This window comes from Grampus griseus (assembly GCF_964374135.1).
Source record: "Grampus griseus genome assembly, chromosome: 20".
Classification (NCBI taxonomy): Eukaryota; Metazoa; Chordata; class Mammalia; order Artiodactyla; family Delphinidae; genus Grampus; species Grampus griseus.
The window spans coordinates 27,088,440-27,113,757 of record NC_139014.1 but is presented as its reverse complement, the minus strand read 5'-3'; the positions used below and the strand labels follow the sequence as shown (position 1 = coordinate 27,113,757).

General features: G+C 35.5%; 1 protein-coding gene across 3 annotated transcripts in view; it reads left to right on the top strand.

Moving 5' to 3' along the window:
- Positions 1 to 25,318, top strand: part of USP32 (ubiquitin specific peptidase 32) — a 197,571-nt gene that overhangs the window by 114,268 nt on the left and 57,985 nt on the right. For all 3 annotated transcript variants that reach the window (XM_082679093.1, XM_082679092.1, XM_082679091.1), the window contains exons 6-11: positions 8,817 to 8,948; positions 10,587 to 10,694; positions 12,533 to 12,648; positions 13,243 to 13,305; positions 14,509 to 14,592; positions 20,172 to 20,233. In XM_082679093.1, coding sequence (XP_082535219.1) covers positions 8,817 to 8,948; positions 10,587 to 10,694; positions 12,533 to 12,648; positions 13,243 to 13,305; positions 14,509 to 14,592; positions 20,172 to 20,233 — 565 coding nt within the window. The remainder of the gene's footprint in view (positions 1 to 8,816; positions 8,949 to 10,586; positions 10,695 to 12,532; positions 12,649 to 13,242; positions 13,306 to 14,508; positions 14,593 to 20,171; positions 20,234 to 25,318) is intronic.

Here is a 25,318-nt window from a genome sequence, read left to right as displayed (position 1 = left end):
TTTAATTACTTTTTCACATACGATTATAAAGTAAAATTTGAAGTCACAGTAAGTTGAACATACTGCCACTTTTAATCAAATTTTTTCTCTTTCGTGTAAATCACAAATGAAACTGGGGCGCTATTTGCATTCAATACAGAGTTAGAATAACTAACTGATTTGATTTAGACAAGATTTTAGACTTTGTCATGGCCAGTACAGTTTTTAGAACTTCAGATTCCAAACTATTGTTACCTTACCTTTTATTTAAGTTTAAGAAATTGAATTAGAACTTCTTTTGGCTGCACCGCCTTGCAGGATTTTAGTTCTCCAACCAGGGATTGAACCTGGGTCCTCAGTAGTGAAGGCACTGAGTTCTAACCACTCGACTGCCAGGGAATTCCCTGAATTAGAACTTTAGCCAAAAGTCCAAGTTTTTATGCTTGAGTAGACCTTAACTAGATTTTTATCAAGACTGATATATTTTTCTTTTATAATTTGCTGTTTAAATACCTAAGGTTAGATTTCCTAAAAAGATATTTTTCGTCAAATATATAGTGTTTTTAATGACAAGTTAATTTTTAAACATTTTGATATTCAGAATCAGAGAACATATATAGAGAACATAAACATGTTCTATATAGTTAAATGTTTGAAATAGTTTGGTACAAGTTTATTATTATTATTATTGATATCTGAAAGAAGATCCTACTTTCTAAGACTAACTAGTCATTTGGCTTTTTCTTGTAATAGCCTTTCCCCACCCATTTTGTTCATGGTTATTTAGCACTACATAGTGTTGGAATTTGGAGCCACAGACTATAAACTCAAAATGTAATTTGTTTTAATCAGCTTTTTACAAATTTAGTTCAGTGTATCAAATCCCCTACTATTGTACATGCATAGTCCTATCCAATCACAGTCTGGCATCTCTCTGCTTGAGTTTGAAGGCTCATCCTTTAGATGCTAACCTTTGAAACGTCTGCATTCTAACCGAACTGTCTACTAATTCTAGGTTGAACTGCCATCTTTAACACTCTTTTTTTGTCACTCACTGGAAAGTAAAGTTCTCTCTTGTTTTTTGTCTTTTATCTTGTGTCCATAGCATAAATCCTTCTATAGGTTATCTATCCTCTTCCTTATTTTTGAATTATAGCAGAATACAACGGTTATTCTTTTTGTTTTTCTGTCCTATCACTACCTGTTTTTCCTAGAGACTTTTACACATGCTTTTTTACTTCTGCTTGCAATATCCTTCTTCTGTCACACTAGTTTTCCTTTCCCTGGTCAACCCTAAGATGTTCTGTGTGTACCTCTTTAAATATCAAGACTTCTAGGGCCTCACTGCTTATGTGCTCCCTGAAAACCCTGTGTCTCTGTTCCTTCATTGTACTTTCCACACTGGATTAAAATGACCCATTTTCTCTTCTATTAGAATCTAAACATAATTATTTTGTTCACTGTCATGTCTATAATTTTTAGTGCAATGTCAGGTACATAAAATGTTTTTATTGAATGTTTGTAGAATATTAAATGATCTTGACATATAGCTCCTGTACTTTTTTTCCCCCAAAAATGCTTTGGAAGGTTCCAACTTACCACATACAGATTGAGCCCTTACTAAAGGAGGCACTATACTCCTTGTACATTATCTCATTTAATCCTTGTGCCACCTCTGAAGTTCATTTTATCGCCATTCTAAAAATGAGGAAACCACAGCTACAAGAAGTTAAAGAAACTTTCTCAAGATCAAATGGCTAATAGGTGCCAAAATTGGGATGTTTGAACCCCAGAGTGCATGCTTAGTATCATTTTAGGATTTGAAGACAGTTTATTGACACACAGTCATTTTTTTCTTTAATCTTTCGTAAGCAGCTTGTAATTGCAGGTAAAAGGAGGTAGTCATGTGATAGCTGTGGTTGTGGTGAGCCATCTTCCTCAGACTCACTTCAGACAATCTTGCAGCTTCACTTTTCTAATTTCCTTTTTTTCCCCTTGGGATACCTTCAAATGATTATTATTTTAAATTTCTCTTTAATAATTAACTTCATTTGATCCAGGCAAGGTCACTGAATGATTCCCCATTTACCAACAGTGAAATAGGTAATTGGAAGAACTAAGATTTTAAGAACTATGTTTTAAGAACTAATCGAGAGTTTTTTCCTTAATGATGATCATCTTTTCATAGAGTTTAGTTATATTATTTGGAAGAAAATATGTGTGCTAACTCTTTCTTGTAAATATGTTTTTTAGAGTTTCCCTAAAATGTATCATAAGCGTGATTTCTTTTAAGTAGTAGAATCTGGATACTGAGGTAATTAATGTAGTATTTTGGGCTAATTTTAGGGCCATTGAACTCATTTTGATTGGTTTTCTTTTCTTATCTAACTCAAATTTATATAACTCAAATGCTTTATTTTAGCATTTATTATCTCAACTAAAAATATGCATATTATTATATTCCCTTGCCACATTTTAGTTTGCAATGTTAAAGCCTCCTTTCTGTAAGAGAAAAATACTTCAGTGATTCTTAGGCCATAAACTGCCTAGTAAATCTGCATGTCCCTCCTTCATTATCCTCTTATCTGGTTGTAAATGATGTAAGGCTTAAATAGATTGCAGAAGGTCATTGCTTTTGAGAACAGGTTGCTTCCTCAGAAATGTTAAAGAACTGTGTTACTGTTTGAAAATACTTGGATATTTTGCTTGGCTTTGTTTTTGTTTTTGTTTTTAAATAAGAATCCAATTCTGGCATTAAAGAGCAATTTCTGTAGCTGGAGCCTCCGGTAAGGTGGGACTTGATTAGGATGGCCCAAAGGGCAGGCCAGGAACTATTTAGAATGTTGTAGTATGCTACTGTTGTGAACCAGAAAAAATTATATCAATAGGTGGGTGATAAATTCATTCCCATTTAGCTAGTAAAGTATAAGTTTTGATATTTATTTATGAATTGCAAATAGAGTAACTACTGCAGTCGTTAACCTCTAACTTCTTTAAGTGAAAATAAGGTTAGTTATCTTTCCTCAGCAATTCAGCTGCCAACTCATGTAAAATATTTGGGTGATGATAATATATATAATTTACTTTAGCATGCTTTTACAAATACTTGATTAACAAATTACAGTCTGTAACTATAAATGAACAGATTGCATAAACTTAAAAGGGAGCTGTAGCCATAACCAATCTGATCATTTTTGTCTTCCAAATATGTTCTACTTACTTGTCTTTCCACATTTCTACTTCAACAAAAAAAATTGTGTTTTTTAAGGAGATTAATGAACTTAGTTTTCAAAGGTAAAAATATTTGGGAGGAAGTTGATATGAATTTTCTGTGTTCTAATTTAGTGTATAAACTAAACACCAACTGATCAGAAGTACTCATTGAATACCCATTATATGCTCAGTACCTAGATGTATAAAAATGAGAACATAGTTTCTGTCTTCCACCTTTGGTTTCAGTGTCAGATTTTTTTAATCTGAAGATCTACTACTGGGAAGAAAATTTAGAATTTGAGAAAACTGTTTCTCTGGAGGAACAGATTTCTCTTTCTTTCTTCCTTTCACATAATAAATGGAGTAAACAGACATCTTATTTAGGAAAATGAGGCAGTAATGCTCAATTTATATATCAAACTCCTGTAATTACTCTCCCTATTGCTAAAATTTTAAATTATTCCTTTTAAATAAATTCAGTCATCTGGGTATTTGAAGTAGATGCTTCTGTTAAAAAAAAAAAAGAAAAGAAAACTGTGGAAATTCCCTGGTGGTCCAGTGGTTAAGACTCGGCACTTTCACTACAGTGGCCCGGGTTCAAACCCTGGTCGGGGAACTAAAATCCCTCAAGCTGCGCAGCACAGCCAAAAAAACTTTAAGAAAAAAAAAAAAAAAAGAAAAACCAAAACTGCTAAGGAATAGAGTAAGAATGAATACTTTGAAATCACTGGAAATTTAAAATACATTGTTCTTGTCTTGCCAGGTAACTTGTAAGCTACTTGTCCATTAAATATTTCTGGAGTGCTCAAAATGTACCAGATATTATTCTAAGTTTTAGAATATAACAATGAATAAAATAGACCAAAAAGCCTGCCTACAAGGAGCATATGTTCTAGTTGGAGGAAACAACAAAGAAAACAAATAAGTCTTAGAGAACAAAGTAAAACAGGGAAGAGGGATGAAGGAGCATCATTGGATGGGGTGCAGTTTAGAAGATCCGAGAATATGACATCGAGTAAAGATCTGAAAGAGTTGTAATAGCCATGCAGGTATCTTGCAAGAAGAGTGTTAAAAAAGTTTTAAAGCAGCATGATTCTGCTTAAATTTTTCTTCTGAAATGATGTTTTTATTCTTAGTGAAATTAACTTCCCCCCCGCTTTTTATGAATTGTCTGTCTTGTACTTGTTAATTTATTGTAGTCTTAATGCTTTTTAATTCCGTATATTGATGATTTAAACTCACTTCTGTTCTTAGCTGCCCACTAGGCTATTCTTTTTTTTTTTTTTTTTTTTGTGGTACACGGGCCTCTCACTGTTGTGGCCTCTCCCACTGCGGAGCACAGGCTCCGGACGCGCAGGCTCAGAGGCCATGGCTCACGGGCCCAGACACTCTGCAGCATGTGGGATCTTCCCAGACCAGGGCACGAACTTGCATCCCCTGCATCGGCAGGCGGACTCTCAACCACTGCGCCACCAGGGAAGCCCTAGGCTATTCTTAACTCAGCAGTCAAGAGTGATCCTGTGGATTGGATCATGTCACTCCTCTGCATTAGATCCTCCAGTGGTTCACAATTTCACTTAAAATCAAAGTCCTTACAGTGGCCTATATAATCTGACCCCCATTTTCTTACTGACTTTTATTTTTGGATATTTGTTTCTTGTGGGGAAATTGCTATTATTGTTATGCTTTTTCTCTTTTATATTTTCTTACATGTATTAATGAGATATAGGAAAAGCATTGATTTTTCTATATTTATTTTATATCCCTACAGGTTTTTAAACTCAATTATAATTTTTAAATGTTTTCTCTTTGAGTTTTTTTGGAATGCATTCTACTTATATGCAAATAATAACCTTGCTTATTTTCTAACATTATACTTCATATTCGTATCTTATTGCATTGGTGAGAATTTTCAGAATCATGTTAAATAACAGGGGAAGGGTTCTACTTTAGGTTGGGAAGTAGAAAGACATGAAGGATCTTCATTCCCATTTTAATAACATGAAATCACTACATAAACCAAACAATCATAATCTTTAAAGCCACTGAAGACATATCAATACAAAGAAATCTTAAAAAAAAAAACAAAACTGAATTCCAGAGGGACAAGTGCTTCCTAGGTAATCAAAGGATATAAAGGTGCTTTCATTTCTGAGGCCAGAGGCTGAGATTGGGGCTAAGGCTGCCAGAAGAGTGAGCCTGCCTGAGGACAGTCTTTGCTGGGATAAGGAGAAGCCAGCCAAACTTTGAAAAACCCGTTTCAGATTTAAATCTGAAGGAACCGCAAGTGCAAAGATAATCATCTCTGCCCTGTAATTCTGTCCTGTGGAAATTTTGCTGAGACTGGGGTTAGGCAGTTTCATGAGCTCATAATTTTGAAGTCTCAAAATCTTGAAGGTTGCAGTCTCAAGGCTCTGTGGTCCTGAGCTGCTGTCATTTTATGGAGTTGCAGTCTTGAAGTCCTGTGGTTATGCAGTTTCAACACAGGGATTGACAAACATTTTCTTTAAAAGGCAAATAGTTAATATTTCAGACTTGTAGGCCATATGGCTCTTTGTTACAATTACTCAACTCTGCCACTGTAACACATTAGCAACCATAAACTAAATGTAAGTACATGGCATTGTTGTGTTCTGATAAAACATTATTTATACAAACATGTATGCAGCCTTCAGGCTGGAGTTTATAGATCTCCAGGTTCAAAAACTAGCAGTTTCTGAGCTCTCCTGAATAGAAATCTGAGCTCACCTTCAGAATATTTGAACTAGAGGTAAACTTAGTCTAACCAAAGCTGCAACTAAACTTCTATCCAAAATCTGTCATGATTAATGATATCAGATGGACATTATGGACTGGGTGTTTCCTGTTTTCATCATTGCTCTGTGTAGATACTGATTTCCATCTGGTATCATTTAATTTAGTCTGAAGAACATCCTTTAACATTCCTTTTGGTACCGTTCTGCTATTGATGAATTCTCTCAGCTTTTGTTTGTCCAAAAAATACTTTATTTTGCCTTTGTTTTTGAAGGATATTTTCATAGGATATAGAATTTGAGATTAACAGGTTTTTTTTTTTCTCCTTTCAAACCCTTTTTTACCCCATTAATCTTCTGGCTCCCTTGTTTCCGAAGAGAAATCATTGCTTATCTTAGTTCCTGTGTTTGTAATGTATTTTTTCTCCCCTCTCATAATGCTTTTAAGATTTTTACTTTATCAGCAGTTGGATCGTGTCTTGCCTTGGTTTGGTTTTCCTTGAATTTTTCTTGCACAAGTTTCACTGAACTTCTGGATCTATGGGATTATGGTTTTAATCAAATTTGAAATTTTTTCAGCTGTTATTTGTTTTAAATATTTTCTGCCCACTCTTTTCTGGGACCCCAGTAACATGTATGCTATACTTTTGGTATTGTCTTACAGGTCACTAAGAGTCTACTAATTTTTTCAGACTTTTTTTTCTCCTTATGCTTCCATTTGGATAGTTTCTATTGCTCAGTCTTCAGGTTCACTGACCTTTTCTCTGTATTTTTTAATCTGCAGTTAATCTCCCATGAATTTTTAAAATTTCAAGTACAGTTGACCCTCCATATCCACAGATTTAGCATCCACAGATTCAACCAATTGGGGATTGAAAATATTTGAAAAAAAGTTTTTTCCAGAAAGTTCCAAAAAATAAAACTTGAATTTGCCACGCACCAGCAACTGTTTATATAGCATTTACATTTTATTAGGTATTATAAGTAATCTAGAGATGATTTAAAGTATACAGGAGGATGTGCGTTGGTTATATGCAAATACTATACCATTTTATATGAGGGCCTTGAGCATCCTTGGATTTTGGTATCCACGGGGGTCCTGGAACCAATCTCCTATGGATACCAAGGGATGATTGTATTGTACTCTTCATCTCTAGTAGTTTCATTTGGTACTTTTTTTTTTTAATAGTTTCCGTTTCTCTTTTCAATATAGTCATGGTTTTCCTTAAATTCTGTAGATATTTATAATGGATGTTTTAAAGCCTTGTCTACTAATTCCATCATCTCTGTTATTTCTATGTTATTTCTATTTTCTATTGACTGGTTTTTATCCTGGTTTTGGATCGCTTTTTCCTGCTGTTTTATGTACATATATATATTTGGATGCTAGACATTATGAATGTTATATGGCTAATGGATTCTGTTGTCATCCTTTAAATTAGGAAGTTTGTTTTGTTTTGATAGGCAGTTATTTGTGGATCAGGTTGATATTTTCCAGAATTTTTTTTAAAGTTTTTTGGGGGCAAGTCTGGAGTAGCCTTTACTCTAAGAGTTAGTTTTTCCCCTACTGATTAAGTGACCCTCTGAGTCTGTGAATGCTCCCAGTGTTCAACAAGGTATCTCCGCTCTGGCTGGTCAGAACTTAGGCATTTCCTAGCCCAGCCTCAATGAATTTCACTCTATGCATACATAGCTTAGTACTCTGCTAAAACTCAGTAAGACTCCTGTTCATATTTCTGGAGCTCTTTCTCTACATAACTCTTTCCTCTCCAGTATTCTGCCCTGTAAACTTGAGCTACCTCAACCTACCTGAACTACAAGTTCTATTCTTAACTCAGTGAAATTTCACTGCTTAGGTTCCTCATACCTTGCCAAGGTCTGGGAAGAGGCTGCAGGCAGAAAGCCAGGGTAATGGAAAGACTCACCTTGTTTGTTTTCCAAATCTTACTTTAGTTCCTTGGAGGGAAAAAAAACAACAGCAACAACAATGCACATATAGAATGTAACCATAGTTGGAGTTTACCTGTGATTTTTTTTTTAAAATACATCTTCTGATGAATGAGGAGAAAAAGATGTTCATGTTTTCATGATGCCCCTATTACCTATCACATTATAAATCCTGTTCTACCCTGTCTTATGTATTGACTTTATTACTTATAACATCTTTTGTCATGTTCATTTTCATTTATTTAATAAGTATTGAATGTGTGTAGTTACCATATCGACAGGATGGATCAGACATGGTATCCTGCTATTAGGATGTTTATAGTGTAGCCAGGAGAGAATATGTATATAGAATCACTAAATCCAAGATACAGATTGAAAATTACCAAAAATGAGTACAGATAAAAATGGTGTGGGGGGCTTCCCTGGTGGCGCAGTGGTTGAGAGTCCGCCTGCCGATGCAGGGGACACGGGTTCGTGCCCCGGTCCGGGAAGATCCCACATGCCGCGGAGCGGCTGGGCCCGTGAGCCATGGCCGCTGAGCCTGTGCGTCTGGAGCCTGTGCCCTGCAACGGGAAAGGCCACGGCAGTGAGGGGCCCGCGTACTGCAAAAAAAAAAAAAAAAAAAAAAAATGGTGTGGGAAGCCATAAAGGTCTCAGTTGTTTCCTGTTTTACATATTGGATTTAAATGGGGAACTGCAAAAAAAAATTTTTTCCATTTTAAAGCTTCTTATATGTTAATTTGAATTTAATTTTCATTCCATTTTAAATATAATGTATTTGTCTTTCAGAGTTTTGTTTTAGGTAATTTTTAGCAATTTAACTGGGAAATTAAAATATATCCTTAGAAGTTACATTATCAGGATAAACTAACTGCCCAGAAGAGAAGCCTGAGGTTTTATAATCTTGTTTCATTTGACTCTCAGTGGAGGAATCAGACATCATTGATCTGGAGAAACGCTATTGGTTGCTGAAGGCTCAATCCCGAACTGGACGATTTGATTTAGAGACGTTTGGCCCATTGGTTTCACCACCAATTCGTCCATCTCTAAGTGAAGGTAGGAACATTCTATTTCTACAGTGTTCCTTGCTAAACACACATAAGACCATCTTTTATTTCTAACCAATACATCTTAACTCTAAAAGGCTATAATGTTACAAGTTTGCAAGTTTCTTGCAAATAGTGTAGTTTAGTGGGAAAAAAAACTAAATTGGGAATTATAGTCTTGAGCTTCCTATTCTACCTATGTAGCCTTGCATAAGTCAGTTTTGCTCTCTCACCTGTACATTCTCATATATATAAAACATTTTGACCGAGACAGTGGTTACAAAACAGTACTCCAGTGAGGTGCCTCAGCATCTGGTGCAGGGATTAGGGAGGTGGCCACTGAGCAGGCAAAGCTCTAGGTTTCCACACATAGCCCCACCTGTTCCCTCACCGCAAGAGCCTCCACTGTTTTTATTTTACATAAGAAAGTTCCACTGGGGAATTACCTGGCGGTCCAGTGGTTAGGACTCTGCACTTTCACTGCTGAGGGCCCGGGTTCAGTCTCTGGTTGGGGAACTAAGATCCTGCAAGCCGTGTGGCGTGGCACCAAAAAAAAAGGAAGAAGGTTCCACTGTTCTATCCCTCCCTCCCTCCCCTGCCCCAAAAAGATTAAGAAACCACTGGACTGGACCATCTCTATGCTCCCCACTTAGCCCTAAACTTTTCATTGCTATAACTTAAAAAAAAAAAAAGTTAGTAATGCAAAGGGTAGTTGTTGGTGATATCACAAAAACCATATTTGGAATCTGAATACTTGGGTTCTGCTTCTGGTTCAGACCTTTTTAAACTTTTCTAACTTTTGGCAAGTCATGTAACTACTTCTAGCTTTGATTTTCTACTCTTTAAACTGAGGGCACAGAAGTAGAGTCTTACAGACAATCTGTATTCTTCACATTCCCAGTGTATTTCAGAAATACCTGTTTGGGGAGCCAGAACAGATAGGGCTTGTACCTACTTCAAAGGTGCAGTTGTGTTTTTACCTTTCTAGAATTGGAGAGTGATAAGTCATTTTATTTGAAAACAAAATTATTCCATTTCTATTTTTTACAAAAGGTTTGAAAACCACAGGATTATATTATAAATTCCCTTTTATTTCTGAATTTTTAAATATTTATAAATATTAAGTAATACAAAGAAGACTGCAGTACAGAATTTCTTTCTTTGGTAATATAGTGTGTTATTTTTCTTTGCTTCATGAAAGAGCTTAATGGAGCTTATTAATAACAACACAGTATATCTTTGATATGCAGTTCAACTTTTCTTCTTTTTTCCTTTTTCTTCTTAGTCTTTCCAAATAAGGATAATTGTGGTCTCTGACATTTTTTTTCAGTTCTTGATTTTTTAAACTGATTTTTATTTTTTACAGCTAAAGTCATTTTGAGCTATAGGAATTGATATAAAATAGAGACAGGCAGGCAAACAAAACCAAATACTAAATGATAGTAATGTATTTTCTGCTAGAAAGTTAAGTTTTATAATTATACCAGGAAAAAGGGAAATACTTCCTAGGACAATGGGAACTACTGATAAACTTTTTTTTTTTTTAATTCAGTCAGTTTATGGGAGTCATGCCTCCTTTCATAAACATGTCCTTATTACCATTAGGAAGTTTGTTTGTTGTGATTTACATTGTCTTCCTATTTTACAGGTTTGTTTAATGCTTTTGATGAAAATCGTGACAATCACATAGATTTTAAGGAGATATCCTGTGGGTTATCAGCCTGTTGCAGAGGACCTCTGGCTGAAAGACAAAAATGTAAGTGTGTTAAACACTATCACAAAATTTGCAAACTATACAGCGAAAAAAATCAGCATTCATTCATATAAAAATCATCTGTGGATTGAGGCTTGAATTTTCATTACTCTGGCAAATAGCAGTCTCATGTTGAGCTTTTACTGAGGTCGCTGTAAGGATTCAGTCACCTATTTTCTGTGGAGTGATTTGGGATTTGTCATTAGTAACGGGGTTGATTTTTCCAGATGAATGTGCAGCTCATGATAAATGAACTACATCAGTCATGATGTATTTGAAAATGTTAAGCATTTAGAAAATATTTTCTGGTAGTCTATAGAGAATTTTGTGTCTTGCATGACTTGAAGTATAACTTATTTTCTGTCACTTGAATACATTAGTATTTTATTAGCAAAGTGAAATTTATGATCAAAACACAGTTTTATTAAATACTAAAATGGTCTTTTAAGCCTAACTAAAATGTTATAGTGTAATTTATAAGCATATTGAATTAATAAATCTTAACTATATTTGAGAAAATGCAACAGTTTAGGTTCCAACATTTAATTGGAACCTAATTCTAATATATTTACAAGTGTCATTATCTCTGTGTCTTTCTAAAATACAGCTTCACAAATGTTGCCTATGTGGGGTATGCTACTTGTTATTTGATATTCTTCAGTAATGTGCTGTGATGCACTCCATTGATTTAATAGCATAATTATTATGGGAGTATATGAAATAGATAAGTATGTAATCTAAAAAATGTATATTCCTTTTTTCTTCCCTGATATGGTATACCATTATTCCAACCTGGCTTTACGATAGATTATTTGTCCCCATTAAAGTTCAAATATTAAATAAAGAGGCCAAAATCTTTGCTTTTCAATTGAGGTTTATTATTGCCTTAAAAAAATTTTAATTTCTTTTTTGCTAGTGGAAGTTAATAAACTAGAGTGATTCATTTGATGTTAATTAGCAAAGTGCTGCTATTTCTAATTCTTAGTCTGTTGTATATAAACAAAGAATTGAAGAGTTAAAATTGTTCTTTGGCAAAAAATGAGTGTGCCTTAATTACATTGGAGAGGCAAAATCTTTATACAGTTATCCCTCAGTATCTGCTGGGGATTGGTTCTGGGACCTCCTCGGATACCAAAATCCATGTATGCTCAAGTCCTTGTATAAAATGGCATAGTATTTGCGTATAACCTATGCACATCTTGTGTAGTTTAAATCATCTCTAGGTTACTTATAATACCTAATACAATGTAAATAGTTGTAAATACAATGTAGATGCTATGTAAATAGTTGCCAGTGTGGCAAATTCAAGTTTTGCTCTTGGGGACTTTATGGAAAATTTTTTTCTTAATTTTTATATATTTTCGATCTGTGGTTGTTTGAATCTGCAAATGTGGAACCTGTGGATACAGAGGGCCAACTGTACCACCTTGTTATTGTTGATTCTTAATGTAGATGGAGCATTTTCAACATTGTGAGAATCAACTCTGAAGTGATCAGTTTTAAATAGTACAAATTAATTTAAAGGCTTGAATTACCTCCTCAAAATCTGTGAGGTATTGTACAGTAATTTGGCTCTTATTTTTCAGTTTGCAAGGAATTTAACTCTAGATTTGGGGGAAGGATAGGGTTCTCCAACCTGGCTAATGATGTAGATAGAGAGACTTAGCAAGTATGTGCAGGAAGTCCTACAAGTTCAGAGGACTTTAATGACATAGTCTGCTCCAGATAAGCAGACTTAATCCAGAATATACTTGCTTAAGAAACTAAGTAATTTTACTAAGGCAGCTTCCAGTAAAACGTATTGTACTTCAGAATACTTCATAAGAGTTTCTTTTGTTTAGTTTGCTTCAAGGTGTTTGATGTTGACCGTGATGGAGTTCTCTCCAGGGTTGAACTGAGAGACATGGTGGTTGCACTCTTAGAGGTCTGGAAGGACAACCGCACCGATGACATCCCGGTAAATTCTGGTTGTATACATCTTGTTGCATGTAAATTTCCAACAGGAAAATGGAGTGAAAAATTTTAAAAAGAGATCAAGAGAAAGGGATTTGTTATTACCTCTAGTTGCTATATTATGCTACTCAAAATATCCATAGCTGAAGGTACAAAATTGGAAAAAGAATTTGCCTTAGAAAATTTCATAAACTGAATGTATTGTGTAAAGTAAAAATGAAACCAGAGGGAAATTGGCTTAATTTTTTAAAGCAAGTGTAACAATCTATTAATGGTAATTTAAAAAAATACTTGACCTGGGCTTCCCTGGTGGCGCACTGGTTGGGAATCCGCCTGCCGATGCAGGGCACACGGGTTCGTGCCCTCGTCCGGGAAGATCCCACATGCCGTGGAGTGGCTGGGCCTGTGAGCCATGGCCGCTGAGCCTGCGCGTACGGAGCCTGTGCTCCGCAACGGGAGAGGCCACAACAGTGAGAGGCCCGGGTACCGCAAAAAAAAAAAAAAAAACTTGACCAAAATGTCGTATACCTTAGTCACTGACTAATAAAGATGATATCTACTCTTTTCTAATTACTTCTTTGGGTTTCTGTTTTTAAAGGAATTACACATGGATCTATCTGACATTGTAGAAGGCATATTGAATGCACATGACACCACAAAGGTGAGTCTCGCTGGGACTAATCCTTTTCTAAAAATACCTTGTACTCTGAATTGGTTTATATAGTTTATATATATATTTAAATCTCTTCTACCTCATCCCCACCAAGTGCTTATTTGGATCTGTTGTTACAACACCTCCAAGTTGTCTCTAAAGATAGCCCATTCCATCTTTAAACAACTCCATTAAGTGTTATATACATAAAAACATTTATTATATTTTATAAGCTAGGCATTTTATAAAAATTAAGTAGACACAGCCGTTGCCATCATTTATAATCTTTATTTCTCCCATTTTAATAAGTTATGGTAGGGCTAGCCTTATACTGAGTGAAAGAATGCACAGAAAAAAAGAACACATATTGTATGATTCCATTTATATGAAGTTCGAGAACAGAGGCAAAACTTAAAAATGGTAACAGGTGTTACAACAGTGATTTCGGGGATGAGTGATTTAACTGGGGAGGACCATAAGGATATTTGGGATGATGGAAATGACCTTTTGTCTCAGTCTGGGTGGTACATATGTTCTTTTACAAAATTTAAAAAGTAATATTGGTAAAGATCTCTTCTGAGTTCTTTAATGGCAGCCAGAATAAGCATGTAATCAATAGCTTATATATATTTTGCCTTCTGTATGAAAATGTAATTTTTGGTACACTTTGACACCAAGAAAATATTGCTTTACTCAACTTATAAGAGTAATGTTAAATTGTATTTTGGGGAAATGTAATGTAGATACTCATTTTTTATATTTATTAAGTTCTTTTAAATCTCTAAGAATTCTGATAAAATTACCAGATATTTCTAAGAAGGTCTTAGAAAATTGTTAGTATCAAAGGGCATAATCCAAAGAGTCTGCAAAAATGCTTTCAAAATTAGTAAATGCTTCATTTTCCCTACTCAGGGCCTTTTGTGGGTTCCGTAAGTGACCTTTGAACCAGAAGATACTGTGAGTTATTTCCCAGGTCTTATTGGAGGAAGAAGATTGTTGGGGATAAATTGTCCTCATTGCCATTGACTATTTCAACAAAATTTGGTTACTTTTAAACTTATCCTAGCTGGCCTACTTCTCAGATGAACACATAGCATCTACCTTAAATTATTGGTTTTCTTTCAGACATATGACAATTAGAAGTTTAATAAACCAGATTTTATTCAAATAGTATAAAAAATGAGATCTTTTAAAATACTGTTTCTCTTTCAGATGGGCCATCTTACTCTAGAAGACTATCAAATCTGGAGTGTGAAAAATGTTCTTGCCAATGAATTTTTGAATCTACTTTTCCAGGTATGTTTAAGGTAAATGACAGGTACAGAGGACAGTGGTACCAGTAGTTCTGCATCTTTTCCATATGTAATAGTTATTACAACTAGGCTACAAAACCATATATTATAAAAAGAACTACATTATCCCATACACGACCTGAAGGATGGTGAGAGAGCATGAGTGCCTACTGAAGTTTCTCAAAGTCATGAGACGATAGGAGGGTAGAATAGAGCTGATTATGTTTATCTTACAAGTAATGACAGAGGAGAATGTAGACACATAGAGAATAATTTGCTATTTTTCTTCATTGTTGTCTTGTTTAAAGGCCCCTCCTAACAAGTAAGGCTGTGTGAACAGAGAGATGGATCATAAGTAGGCAGCTGTAAATTTTTCACAAAATATACAATCTTCCCAGTTAGGAGATTATCTTAGATGCAAGACTGTTTCTCAGTTCTGTTTTTTTTTCTAATTCTTTAGAAGGTCCAAAAAAGATTGAAGGAGAAGGAGGAAAGAATAGCTGCTAGGAGTGAGCAGCCATATTTTAACTGTTTTCCCAGTTAAAATACTTCTCTTGCTCCAATTAAAAAAAATAACTTATGGTTTCCCATTTTTCATGGTTCTTTATAAATATTTGTTGATTTAATAGTGATATTTTAGATTCTCCTTATTATATTTTCCTTTCCTTGTAAAAGCATCCCTGTGAAAGTCAGAAAGGTTTAGTATCTTTGTATCATGATCTTCCATTGCAAATAAAGAGTAACTTGTCTGTGACGCAACGATGTTAGAATACATGGAAATTGAACTCTTCCTTATAGCTAATGAATAATTAATGTATATTTAAAGCATATGCAATCTGATAAGCCTATAATATCCATATAAATCACTCAGCTGCTCCACTATCAGTTTTCAGCAGGGATTTAAGTTGATAGCTTTGTAAAATAAAAAATGTACAAAAATAATATAAATCACTACTATAAACAGAAATGACTTGCTTGGTAATTCGAAAATTGATCAGCTATTTTTTTATCTCATTTAAAATAATATTCTCAACTACTTTAAGTCATAATTAGTTATACAAACATTTTGACCACTTAAGTAAACTTTATGTTCACTTAATATATGAGTAAGCAGACTGTTATGCTAATTAGTTTTATTTTCTATCTGTGTCTTAAAATAGAGTTAGCTGGTAAGTTCAGTGATAAAAGCTTGAATTATGCTCTTATTTTATTTGCCAAGATCCCACTCTTGCCTGAGTATTTAAGTGTAACATAAGTATCAGTAGAATTAGTAAACCATTCCTGTGGTAATACTTTATTTTCAATCCTTTTTAATAAACTCAGTGCCCAATATTTTGCAGAGGAAGCATGCTAAACATGAGCAGGATCTTCTATCTTATACATTTGTCAGAAAGTATCAAATGTTAAATAATGTGGTAAGCAGAATAACTCAGCCTACCCCCACCCCCACCAATATCCATGCCCTAATCCTTGGAACCTGTGAATATGTTATTTTACATGGCAAAGGGGATTTTGCAGATGTATGAGTTTAAGGACTCTGAGATGGGGAGATTGGCCTGTATTATTCAGATGGGTCCAGTCTAATCACATGAGTCCTTAAAAGTGGAAAATCTTTCTCAACTGTGGTCAGAGAGAAAGAAATGACGTTGGAAGAAGAGTGAGAGAGGTGAAAGTGGCTAGCTTTGAAGAAAGAGGAAGGGGCCGCGAGCAAAGGAATGTGGGTGAACTCTAGAAGCTGGAAAAGGCAAGGAAGCATATTCTTCCTTTGACCTCCGGAAAGGAATACAGACAGCCCTGTTGCCGTCTTAATTTTTAGCCTAGTGAGATCCATGCCTTACTTTTGACCTACATAACAGTAAGATAATGAATTTGTGCTGTTTTAAGCTGCAAATTTTGTGATAATTTGTTACAGCAGTAATAAAAAAAAAACCGATACAGAGGGAGGTAATCCGTATTTATGGATTGGAAGGCTCAATACTTTAATGATGGCAATTCCCCTTCAGTTGATTTAAAGATTTGTGCACTCACAATCAGAATCCCAAAAAGTTCATTGTTGTCATTGTGTTTTTGCAGAACTTGACAAGCTGATTCTAAATACACAGAGAAGTATGAAGGGCCAAAAATAAAAATAGCAAAGGTGATATTAAAGAACAGTGGACTTGTATTACCAGATATTAGAACTTGTTATAAAATAACAGTATTGGGCTTCCCTGGTGGCGCAGTGGTTGAGAGTCCACCTGCCGATGCAGGGGACACGGGTTCGTGCCCCGGTCCGGGAGGATCCTACATGCCGCGGCGCGGCTGGGCCCGTGAGCCATGGCCGCTGAACCTGCGCGTCCAGAGCCTGTGCTCCGCAACGGGAGAGGCCACAACAGTGAGAGGCCCGCGTACCGCAAAAAAAAAAATAAATAACAGTATTAAGACAATGTGATATCTGCATAAAGTTAGACAAACCAGTGGAACAGTATTGAGAGTTCTTAAACAGACCTACATAGGTGTGATCACTTGATTTATAACAAAGAAGACATTGCATTGCAGATGCAAAGGGGTGGTCTTTTCAGTAAGTGGTACTGAATTAATTAGTATTCATATGGTGAAAACATGCCTCATTATTCCCACCCCATTATAATACATGAAAAGTAATTTAGGTAGATTATAAATCTAATAAATTTGAACGGTAAACAATAAAATGTCTAGAAAATAATATAGGAGATATTTTAATGACTTTGAGGTGGCAAAGAGTTCTTAAACAGGACGCATGCAGCAATGAAGACCCAATGCAGCCAAAATACTTCCAGAGAGCACTAAGCATAAAGAAAAGTTTTAAGTTGGACTTCAGTAAAATTAAGAATTCTTTTTATCAAGAGATACCATTAAGAAAATGAAAAGAGGGACTTCCCTGACGGTCCAGTGGTTACGATGCCACGCTTCCAATGCAGGGGACACGGGTTCGATCTCTGGTTGGGGAACTAGGATTCCCCATGCCACGTGGTGTGGCCAAAAAAAAAAAAAAGAAAAGATAAGAATATATTTGCTTTATCTGTATCCAACAAAAGACTTGTATATAGGGCATACAAAGAGCAAAAATCAATGAAAAAAAGGCAGAAGCTCAATATCAAAGTGTACAAAAAACTTGAACAGGTGCTTCACAAACGAGAATATCCAAATAGCTAATAATTATGAAAGGGGGCTAACTTCTTTAGTCATAATGGAAATACATTTTAAAATCACTCTTGGAGTACCATTAGACATCCATTAGAATGGTTAGCTTTGAGGTGATATGAAGCATTGTTGAGGATAGCAAGAAACTGGAACTCTTACACATTGCCAGTAGGAATATAAATTCTTACAAGTATTTTGGAAATTGTTTGGCTGTTTTTATGTATACTCTATGACTCAGCAAATCTACCCCATGTATGTACCCTACAGAAACTTGTATATCTGAGCACCAAGAAACATAGAATAAGTTCTTATAAGCATTTTTTGTTACAGCCCCAAACAGAAAATGACCCGAGTACCTATCAACAATAAATACATAAACAGAAATGGTGGCACATGCATACATATGGTTTACTTTAAAACAATAAAAATAAATGTACTGGTGCTACACACAACCACATGGATGAATCTTACATAATTTTGAGTGGAAAATACTGGACCAGAAAATTCAAAAGCAGACAAAACCAATCCATGGTGGTAGAATTTAGTAGAGTGAACACATTAAAGGGGTACAGTGGTGTCTGGGAAAGAACTCAAAGTGGAACTTTGGGAGAGGTAGCAATGTTCTGTTTCTTGACTGGATGAAGGTTACATAGGTGTGTTTACTTTGTGAAAAGTCAATAAACTGTACACTTAAGATTTGTTCACTTTTAACACTTTGCTGTACATGTGAAACTAACACAATATTGTAAATCAGCTATACTTCAATTAAAAAATCTTTTTAAAATATTGTTCACTTTTAAGCATGTATATTATATTTCCTTTTCATTAAGTTTGCTTACAAAAACCCAGATACCTGTGCTTCCCTCGTGGCGCAGTGGTTAAGAATCCACCTGCCAATGCAGGAGACACGGGTTTGAGTCCTCGTCCGGGAAGATCCCACATGCCGCGGAGCCACTAAGCCCGTGCACCACAACTACTGAGCCTGTGCTCTAGAGCCCATGAGCGACAACTACTGAGCCCATGTGCCACAACTACTGAAACCTGCACGCCCTAGAGCCCGTGCTCTGCAACAAGAGAAGCCACCACAATGAGAAGCCTGCGCACCGAAACCAAGAGTAGCCCACGCTCACCACAACTAGAGAAAGCCCGCGCGCAGCAACGAAGACACAACGCAGCCAAAAATAAATTTAAAAAAAAAACAAAACCCAAAGCCCAAGTATGCATCAGTAGGAGAATGGATAAAATGGTATTGTCAAACAGTGGACTGTTACTCAGCAATAAAAAAGAATGAACTACTGATACATGCCTGAATCTTGTAAACCTAATTTGTGTACTGTTAATTGTACCTCAAAATGTAAACAAAACTATAAACAGGCATGCTGATGTATTTACAGGGAGCTGTACTAATAGCTATAATTTACTTTGAAATGCATGTAAAAATTAAGATGATGAATTGAGGGATGAATAGATTAAGTATAATAAAAATGTTAATGTTAGACTTAGGTGATGGGAATGAGGTGTTCAGTGTAAAATTCTTTCAACTTTTCTGTATTTTTGAAAATTTTCATGTTAAATGTTGGGGGAAAAATCATATCTTTTGTGATGATATTTAGAGAAGGCAAATAAGTTGAGGAGAAAATGAGCCTTAAAAAGCATATTTAGGGCTTCCCTGGTGGTGCAGTGGTTGAGAGTCCGCCTGCCGTTGCAGGGGACACGGGTTCGTGCCCTGGTCTGGGAAAATCCCACATTCCGCGGAACGGCTGGGCCCATGAGCCATGGCTGCTGAGCCTGCGCGTCCAGAGCCTGTGCTCCGCAATGGGAGAGGCCACAACAGTGAGAGGCCCGCGTACCACAAAAAAAAAAAAAAAAAAAAAAAAGCATATTTAGCACTAGTGGCAATAATGTTTTTCTTAGAGTTGTTCAAATTGAAATGCCACCATTATCCTTCATTTTCTGTGTCCTTTTCATCACCCCTTCACCTCTCTGCCCAGGTGCCATGGTATACTCTTCAGATTTCAGGAAAGGAAGTAATATTCTCTATGTGAGATAATTAAGATATATAGTGTTAATGAAATATTCTGAAAAGTAGTTTCTTCCTTTCTTTCTCCTTTTCTTCCTTTCTTCCTTTCTCTGTCTCTGTCTCTGTCTCTCTCTCTCTCTCTCTCTCTGTCTCTTTTTTATCACGCAGAGATTTGGAAATTGCCTTCCATTGCAATGGTTTGTTTAAAAAGAAACAACAGAACAGAAAATTTAAGTTTAAAGTTCAGATTTGCTTAAGTGGATCATTGATAATTCATCAATTGAAAGCTATTGCTGATTTAGATTCCCATCTAGAATATGGATCTCATACAGAGAATGTGAAATAGTCTATAGTCCAGTCATTGGCACCAAAGAAGTTTAATTTACCACTTTTATCTTTAGGTATGTCACATAGTTCTGGGGTTAAGACCAGCTACTCCAGAAGAGGAAGGACAAATTATTAGGTAAGTTTGTAGTTTCAATCTGTACATTTTTCATTATATAGTTGAAATTTCTGACACCTGAAATATATTGTTACTGAGTAACAGCATGTCCCATTTTAACGTTATCATTGCAATAGCACTTTGTTTCTCCAAAACAGTTACATAATGAAATTTTTGGTTAAACTAACTTCCTAACCAAGGGATTGGGTTAAGATATTTAAAGTGTACAATGTGGTGACTTGATATATTGTATACATTATGAAAGGATTCCACCCATTGAGTTAATTAACACACCATCATCATCAGCTCACATATTTATTTACCTTTTGGGGGTGGGGGTGAGAACATTTAAGTTCTGCTGTCTTAGCAGGTTTCATTTATATAATAGATTGTTATCAACTATATCACATTGGATTTGAAGACCTTATATATCTTATAATGGAAATTTGTACCTTTTTACCGACCTCTGTTTCTCCCAGCCCCTGGCAGCCACTTTCCTCTTCAGTTTCTGAATTTGACTTTTTTTTTTTTTTATATCATGCAGTATTTGTCTTTCTCTGTCTGGCTTATTTCACCTAGCTTAATGCCCTCCAGCTTCATCCATGTTTTTGTAAATGACATGATTTCCTTCTCTTTTAAGGCTGAATAAAATTCCATTTTATATATATAAAAACACCACATTTTCTTTATCCATTCATCCGTTTTGGGACACTTAAGATTGTTTCCATACCTTGGCTAGTGTGAATAATACTGCAATGAACTTGGGAATAGAGCTGTCTCCTCAAGATAATGATTTCGTTTCCTTTGGATATATACCCGGGAGTGGGATTGCTGGATCATATGGTAGTTCCATTTTTAATTTCCTGAGAAACCTCCACACTGTTTTCCGTGATGGCTGTATCAGTTTACATTCCCACCAACAATGTACAAGGGTTTCTTTTCTCTACATCCTTGCCAACATTTGTTATCTCTTATCTTTTTTATAATAGCCATCCTAAAAGATGTGAGATGATATCTCATTGTGGTTTTGATTTGTATTTCCCTCATTTTTAGTGATGTTGAGCACCTTTTCATGTAGCCATTGGCCATTAGTATGTTTTCTTTAGAAAAATGTCTATTCAGGTCCGTTGCCCATTTTTTTTTTCTTTGCCCATTTTTTTAATTGGATTGTTTTGGTTTTTTGCTAGTGAATTATATGAGTTCTTTGTATAGTTTGGATATTAACCCCTTATCAAATATGTGGTTTGCTCCCATTTTATAGGCTGCCTTTTCATTTTGTTGATGGTTGCACTATTGACACTCTATCACATATGCACATACGTATATACCTCTGATGGAATTTGTAAATTTTTTACAAAAATGAGAGTATTCTGAAATATAGTTTTACTTTCTGCTTACATTTCCACTGCAGATAATATAAAATGACACTTGTATTTATCAATAAAATCCTCTTATAATTTAAATGATTGGCTAATAGGTCCTATTCATCCCCTAATTTTATCTCTATTTTTCTTTAACATAAGTATATTGGAACAATTTAGTAATAAAGTCTATAAGCCTTTGATTAGGGATTTACTTAGGCAGAATTATTGAAGTCATATACCTGGGTTAATGAGCCTGTATATTTTTATAGTTATAATTCAATTTTTAATACCTTAAGTATCTTTCATTGCTTTAGGATTACTATTATACTACATGTTTATATAGAAAGTTTTAGAAATATGACTGAATCTCTACTAAACTTTGCTTTTAGAATAAAATCTCAACATATAGTTTGTCACTTGACTTTCTCCTAAACTAGTGTGTATAACTACTTTTTTAGTAGTTTCTTTTGGCTTCGGACTAATGGATAAAAGAGATTTTACTGAAACAGTTGTTGGGAACACCAGAGAACAAGATTACATAGTCACATTTAAATAGGCAGTGCCAATTGAGATTTAGGTTAGTTGAAGTAGTAAATATATTTTGTTTTTAAAATGGATTTTTAAAAATAGTTCTTAAAGAAGGTTAGGCAAAATCCATTTTTTTAAAATGTTGTTTTCATAAAAACTGTAGTCTTGTGTAGTCTTTTTAATTTTCATACTCAGAAGACTTCTTCTTATTTACAGTTTACAGATGTTGACAGTGTTGCTTGATTTTCTCTAATGTTTAACTCTCATAAAATAAAAATTAAAAATACATTGAAGTGTACAAATGAGATAGTGTAAGGAAATACTAAAAGGCTTTTATGTAGCTGCAGTAGCTTTTTTTTCTGACAGCACTGCAATATAATTTCATATTATACTAATATCTTCTTAAGTCATTATGACTTAGCATAGATATTAAGAATGCTGTGTAAACTGTATATATATTTCTTGGCTTAATTATTTTGCAAATGTTCATAGCAACCCTATTTAAAAATATAATGTTGAGATAATCTTATATTTTTATAAAACTTTGTCCTTTGCAAAATACTTCCACTTGGGTTATTTCATCTAGTCCTCAGAATAACTGCATGAAATTAATTTCATCATCCCATTTTGTAAAAGAGAAAACTGAGATTCACAAAAGTTGAGGAACTTACCTAAAATTACATGGAGGTGGCAGAATCAAGTCTAGGACTTTTTTCATTAAAAACACTACTGCTTTCTGTATTTTTCAATAAATCTGAATTTTAAATCCTAGGTTCCAAATTTTTTATTTCATTTGGATTTCTGAGTTTTGTTTTATTTTGCCTCCATTTTTCACGTCAAAAATTCATTTTACTGTGATGCTTTTTGATGGATGACTCAGGGAATCACACCTCTAGTTGCTAGACGGGATGCTACCTGATTCATGAATCATTGAATAAACTGAACTAGATCTTCAAAAAAAAATTTTTTTTTAATAAAAAGTAAAGGATGAGGAACTTCCTTGGTGGTCCAGTGGGTAGGACTCCACACTCCCAATGCAAGAGGCCCGAATTCAATCCCTGATTGGGGAAATAGATCCTGCACGCATGCCACAACTAAAGAGTTCGCCTGCCACAACTAAGAGCCGCATGCCGCAGCTACGAAGTCTGCCTGCTACAACTAAAGATCCCACGTGCTGCAACTAAGGCCCAGCACAGCTAAAATAAATAATAAATAAATAAATATTTTAAAATAAATAAAGGATGAGTCAGGTTGTTACATAGGCAATGAAGTGAAAGAAATATTTGTCTCAAAAAAAAAAAGAAAGAAAGAAATATTTGTCGCTAACTTAAAGAATCAGTACTTTTTTTAAAGATCAGTATCATGGACTTCCCTGGTGGTGCAGTGGTTAAGAATCCGCTTGCCAATGCAGGGGACACAGGTTCAATCCCTGGTCTGGGAAGATCCCACATGCTGCAGAGCAGCTAAGCCCGTGTGCCACAACTACTGAGCCTGTGCTCTAGAACCCATGTGCCACAACTACTGAGCCTACGTGCTTAGAGCCCCTGCTCTGCAACAAGAGAAGCCACCGTAATAAGAAGCCTCCGTACCGCACTGCAACAAAGAGCAGCCCCCGCTCGCTGCAACCAGAGAAAGCCCACACGCAGCAATGAAGACCCAAAACAGTAAAAAAAAAATAATTAATTAATTAATTTAAAAATCAGTATCATGATTTCTGCAATGGCTGAGTGAAGATCTCAGCAAATTCTCTCCCCGAAAAGCAACTGGGCAAAATTGTCAGCCAACCATTTCAGGACTCTGAAAACTGAACAGAGTTATTCAACAAATTGAGAAACATTTATTCAAGAAAAACTACTAAACCTTGGTAAGAATAATGGGATTCTGTAGTATTTCTACCTGAGACTATTCCCATGCCCTCCCATCCAACAGATCTGCATGATAGTTTTACCAGGGCAGGCCAGAGAGGGCTGACTTGATTTGCAGTAGAGCAGGGCTGAGTGCCTGGCCAAGAGAATTGTAAAAAAAAATGGGGGTGGGGGGTGGAATTAGAAGTTTGGGATTAACATATACACACTACTGTATATAAAATAGATAAACAACAAGGGCCTGCTGTATAGGGAACTATATTTGATATCTTGTAATAATCTATGATGGAAAAGAATCTGAAAGGTATATATATATATATATATATATATATATATCTGAATCACTTTGCTGTACATCTAAAACTAACACAACATTGTAAATTGACTATACTTCAATTAAAAAATGAAAGCAAAAAAAGAAAATAAGAATATAAACAATCTTATAAAAATATTGTAAAAAACAGTAGAGATTACATGGTGGCAAACAATCAGGGAACATCGCTAGCTTGGGGTTGAGGTACTGGTTAAGGGAAGCAGCAGACGGACAGCCCAGTCAAAATTTTAACAAAGACATCCAGAGAACAAGATAACCATAGTGAGTAAACTTCCCCATATTCTAAATGATTTGGAAGGCTGCTAGTATATACAAGACTACATGCAAGCTCAGAAGACACCAAAGCGAGCCTTAGATGTCTATTCATTCCTGGTTTAATGGGAATCCTTGCACATGCAGAAAGTAAAAGCCTTCCCTTGCACAGAGAAGGTTTGTAACCTTTCTGAACTTTGCATGTGTTTCTCAAATGGTGAACACAGATCCATCAGAGAAAAGGTGCAAGTGGCTCCAGATGTTTAAGCACAGCCTCTCACCAGTCATTGGCTGGCAAGTAAGTTATGCTCTTCCCAAGAAATCCAGGCTTAAAAATAAATATAAGAAATAATAATAAAACTGGGACTTCCCTGGTGGTCCAGTGGTTAAGTCTGCCTTCCAATGCAGGGGACGTGGGTTTGATCCCTGGTCGGGGAACTAAGATCCCACATGCCGTGTGGCAACTAAGCCCACGTGCCACAACTACTGAGCACACGGGCCACAATTAGAGAGCCCAGGCACCACAACTAGAGAGTCCATGCGTTCTGGAGCCCATGCGCCACAGCTAGAGAAGCCCACATGCTGCAACACGGAGCAGCCCGTGTGCCACAGCGGAGGATCCCACATGCCTAAACGAAGATCCTGCATGCCACAACTAATACCCAATGCAGCCAAAAATAAAATAAATAAATAAATATTTAAAAATAATAATAAAACTGAGCAGCCTTATACTTGCGGAAGAGACAGACTCTACAGAATTAGT